The 5,000-nt window shown below is 40.9% G+C and overlaps 1 protein-coding gene across 6 annotated transcripts in view; it reads right to left on the minus strand.

The window, feature by feature from the left end:
• The window catches only part of LOC138004840 (voltage-dependent calcium channel type A subunit alpha-1-like), a 114,884-nt gene that overhangs the window by 45,351 nt on the left and 64,533 nt on the right, over positions 1-5,000 (minus strand). For all 6 annotated transcript variants that reach the window (XR_011123804.1, XM_068851182.1, XM_068851179.1 and 3 more), the window contains 4 exons: positions 4,187-4,316; positions 2,029-2,158; positions 743-802; positions 540-646 (listed from right to left, as the gene is read on the minus strand). Coding sequence is in view for 5 of the 6 variants with exons in the window: in XM_068851182.1 (XP_068707283.1) it covers positions 540-646; positions 743-802; positions 2,029-2,158; positions 4,187-4,316 (427 nt within the window). In the remaining variant the exon portion in view is untranslated. The remainder of the gene's footprint in view (positions 1-539; positions 647-742; positions 803-2,028; positions 2,159-4,186; positions 4,317-5,000) is intronic.

Raw genomic sequence — 5,000 nt, forward strand, 5'->3', positions numbered from 1 at the left:
GAGGATTTACGAAGAAGGAGGCCCTCCTAGGAAGGGGGGGGGGGGGGGGAGGGGGTCCTTGTTCTCTTGTTCCCTTTAAATATTTGCTGGTGTTCCCTTGTTCCCCAAATTACTTTCAAACTTGTTCCCAGCTTTTTGACCCCTAAAATTGTTTTCAATTGTTTTTGGTCCCTTGTTCCCTAAAATATTTTGACATTGTTCCCCTGTTCCCCAGTTCAAATTAGCCATGTTCCCTTGTTCCCCAAAACCCCTGGGAGAGCTTTAAGAAGCCCTTGGCTTGAGCTCCGGAGATCCAGGGCTAAAGACGAATTCTGACCAGTCATTGAATTTGATCCCGGTAGTCCATGATTCAACTTCTCAGCTGCATTTCATTGTAAATAGCCACTGAACTGGTTTGCCTCCGGCCAGTTGGGATTCTTAACAGTCGTTGTTGTTGTTCCGTTCTGTTGTTCCGTTGACTTTGTTTCACTGGCCCTGAAAAGCCTCTGTGGTCAATTATGCATCATTATGCATGTAGGTTTAAGGAACTCAGTGCTTACCCTAATAATAATGCGGCAATATTGCAGCTCACAACAAATGCATCGATGATGTTCCATCCGCTCCTTAAATAAGACCCCTTATGAACGATAACTCCTAGATCAATCATCTTTAAAAATATAAAGAAAGAAGAAAATAAACTACAGTATAATGAAATGGATGTCGCCCGAAAATGTCATCAGGCAAGTCCTTTCCAAGCACTGACCTTCACCAAAACTTCAAAGGCAAAGATCGCCGTGATTCCATAATCAAAATACTGGAGAACCTGTAAGGCAAACGGCAAGAACACGGTCAGAAAAGCCAGCTATCACGAGTTTAGAATAACCGGGCACTAAGTTGCATATATAGGTATGCCTCGTCCTTCAAACGACACTAGCTCCGAAAAATCACCTCCTTCGATACTGGGTTCCGCAAGCCGAGGTGAAGCTTCTTTCAATATATCTTCTGAAAGTGCTCGGCCGTTTTGTGACAGTGTCTGTTGGCCTCATTGTTTACGGACTTAACTGATTAGAGTGTAATGTGAAGTGCTAAGTTTCTACCCCAAGTGAACCATGTGAGCGTTAGCCCTACTGATGGAAATGGGCCCACACAAGGACATAGAAAAACTCTGACCAGGGTTTCAGGGTTTCTCTGTCCTTGTGCGGGCCCATTTCCATCAGTAGGGCTAACGCTCACATGGTTCACTTGGGGTAGAAACTTAGCACTTCACATTACACTCTAATCAGTTAAGTCTGTCCATATATAAGTGCTACACGGCCAACGTTTGCAAAAACGTAATCCTTCCTCATTGTTTACGGTTCATTTTATTTTCATACGAATTAACTTGCATAGGGCATCATGCTATAAAATATGACTTAAAAAGAGAACTTGCATACCTAGTTATCTCTGCAAATCGTTAGGCCGTTTGGCCTTGACAATCAGTGAGATAAAAATTGCATATTTTAAAAGCAATATCGCGTAGATTATGCGGTAGATCTTGCTCAAATTTTCAGAAATATAAGTAACTATGCAACGCACTTTGAATAGTCAGTGCTGATTTCTAGACTGATCCCCATGATTTTATCGATATTTTTTTGCCTTTAACGGAAAATTGTCAAATAGTAAAGATGGCCGCCAGTGAATCAATAAAGAAGCTAGCGCAAAAGAGGACCAAATACAAGAAAATGAAGAGGCCTAATATGTGAAGACACATTTTTTTAATGAAAAGTGTCAACTAGTTCCCACTCACTGCTTTTTCAACCAATAATAATTTCACTAGTTTAGAAAATTAGTGCTAGGAGATTTATTTTCGTATAACCAAGTTGCTTGGCAGTAGTTTAGTGTGTTTTTCTTAGATGCATGCAATGGTACATTTTTGTTAATGCTAAATATTCAGTTGAAATTGAAATTTCGCATTTTCGAGACAGAACCCGAAGGGAGGGGAAAAATCATGAGGAAACTTTTTCTCAAAGGCTTTTAAAAATGTCCGCTAGTGGGGGTCACGTGACTTACTTTGTTTCTTGTAGAGTTCGGATGTACAGGATCTTCTACTGCAAGCAATATACTACTCATTAAGATAACTACCAGGATGAAGTCGTCGAAATATCGCAGATTTGCAACCCAGTGGCATGCTCGGCGAATACTATGGATAAAAACATGGAATGAATGGAATTAGGAAAAGGGCAAAGTAGTAACCAGAAAGGAAGAAGCTTTCGCAACAACAACAACAGATGACCGGGCTTGAAAGCCAAGGTGTTTGTGTATCACCTAGTAATTATTCATCTCGCGTAGACCTCTTTCATATTGGCGGCCAAATAAGATATTCTTTTATTTCAATGCTAAAAACTGAAGCCTTTCTAGCCTCGCTACATACAACGAGCAAATTTCAAAAGAATATTTGTTTCAAATTGAGGGCAGTAGGTCTAATTAACATAAAAACAAAAAGGTTAAAAACGTAGTACGACAAACTGAAATGCGGTAAGATGCGTACCGCGCAAATTATGTATTACAGTTTTGTTTTCGTATGTTCGGTTTTTTTCCATCGGTGTGCGAATTAAGTTCCGGGCACGATGCTTGCCCAGGCTCTTTTCAATTTTTTACATCACGCATCAAGTTGTACGTGTTTGGCGCTGCATGACAGCCTGATGCATAATTGAAAATCTTGACGACGGTGACAGTGACTGGCTTTGACGGTTTATCACCTTTCTCCGCTTTTCGTTTCTTTTTCCCAAACATCATTTTGCTGAAGGCATCAATGTCCATTTTATTTTACTCGCTTTTGTTATTGTTTTGCGCATGTGCCGACCCAACCATGCTGCGAATGGTGGTCAAACAGACCCTCATATTGTAACATCCCCAAGAACAATAGAGATTTGAGATGAGATAAAAAGTTGGACCAAATCAAACTTGGGGCAACAGCCTCGCAGCACCTCGCAAATTGCGGCAATAGGGTGATCAAACAGACGCAATATGTATCGCGCAACTTACAATGTTGCATGATGTTGCGCCGAATCTTGCGCCTGTTTGACCAGGACTTTTAGGTGCTGAGACAAGAGGGGTCATGTTGCAGGGACACGTTGCAGCGACATGCTGCAGCGACAAAAAATACTTGTGTAGTGCACACTGATACGATATGTAGCAGGGCCAAAATCACAACATGTGCACACATATGAAAATGTTGCGCGTACATGTTTCAGGGATATGTTACAGCGACATGTCCCCTCGTGTGAGCTGATACGTTTATAATTGTCCAACACCAATTTTGGGGTGATTTTGTCCCCGCGACGTGTCCCATGAAGTTCAACTTGTTGGCCATGAACCCGATACATTTTCATGTGTGTGCACATGTTGTGATTTAGTCCCTGCTACATGTCTGCTCAGTGGGGGACGGCTATTCTTAGAGTTATTTTCATACAGTTATGTCGTAGAGTTAGAGTTAAGTTTCCAAAATCCTGAATTCACGATTTTGGACTGCCAAAATCCTGAATTCAAGATTTTGGACTGCCAAAATCCTGAATTCCAGATTTTGGAATTCAAGATTTTGGACTTCCAAAATCTTGAATTCAGGATTTTGGCAGTCCAGATTTTGGCAGTCCAAAATCTTGAATTCAGGATTTTGGAAGTCGTTAACTCTAACTTTAATTCATAACTCTACTGAAATAACTCTATTGATAGTTAACCTCTCTGCTCAGTGTGCAATACACAGGTTTTTTGTCGATGCAGCATGTCGCTGCAACATGTCCCTAGCTGCAACGCGTGCATGCGTATTGCACATGAAAATCTCGGACGTATTTCACTCGACCAGATGTTTTCTATAAAAATCTCGATAATTTCATGTGGCGAATGGAACTGTTGCCCCAAAAAGTAAACAGCAATTGCGCCCGAGGAGGAATGAACCAATCAGCGGTCGCGATTTTCCGGTTTCTCTGGAATTCCGGAACATTAGGACCACTTTGCAAGGAATAACCAAATTCCCGAGAAAATTTTCCTGGAGTATTTTCTTTCCCGGTTTTTTTCGAAGTTTTGGTCGAATGGAAAGAGCACCTAACCTACTATGATGGCTATGGTTAGGCTGCCCGTTACAGACCGACCGGGCTGCAAAATAATCACGAGTAGAGAAGTCGCAGTGCACTTTTTATACCTAACAGAAATAAAAATTCAATCTACTTACGAATTATCAGGTCCGAAGATAAACATGGAACTTCTTCTTATGATTGGCACGTTTCTATGTATATTTCGTCGGCGTATAATTCGTCCCGCATCACGCAAACTCTGGAGAGTTCTACCCGGAACTGTGCTTGCTGAAAACAACAAACAATAAAAAAGAAAAGACCGTGAATAAGATGGAACACCAAATGTCTTTCCTGTGCAGTTTCATTTTGCGCAATCACACGGTCTTACACACATCCGACTTGAATTACTCAGTAAACATTCAACGAGTCATAATGACGATTTCAAGTATAACAAGATGCATCTCTAAAGATGCGCTTTCAATCTTGCCAGAATGTCAATTGAGGACTCAAGCAACGACAACGGCGACGGCAACCAGAACGTCACAAATTTGAATATTTAGTGGGCAAAAACAATAGCTTTGCACGCCCTGCACGTGAGTTTTTCACTTTTGTCTATTTCTTTGCCGTCGTCTGCAAAGCAACAACGTGAGTTAATAGCCAAATTTGACGTTTTATAGATCCTATGCAAAAATGGCTGCCTTTAAATTATTCTTTTGTTCATGTTCAAAATAGCCCAACTAACCTCGTTTTTGAGACAAAAATTCTAAAGAATTTGTTATCCCGAACGAGGTTAGTTGGGCTATTTTGAACATGAACAAAAGAATAATTTGAATGCAGCCATTTTTGTATAGGGTCTATGAAGGACGTCAGCCCTTGAGGATAAATTTAAATTTTCTTTCCTAAATCGAGCGCCGTTCTGTCATTTTTGAGGAACTACCACAACCATGTCATATTAAGGACGGTGCCTACTAA

The sequence above is a fragment of the Montipora foliosa genome, chromosome 1 (genome assembly GCF_036669935.1).
Source record: "Montipora foliosa isolate CH-2021 chromosome 1, ASM3666993v2, whole genome shotgun sequence".
Lineage (NCBI taxonomy): Eukaryota > Metazoa > Cnidaria > Anthozoa > Scleractinia > Acroporidae > Montipora > Montipora foliosa.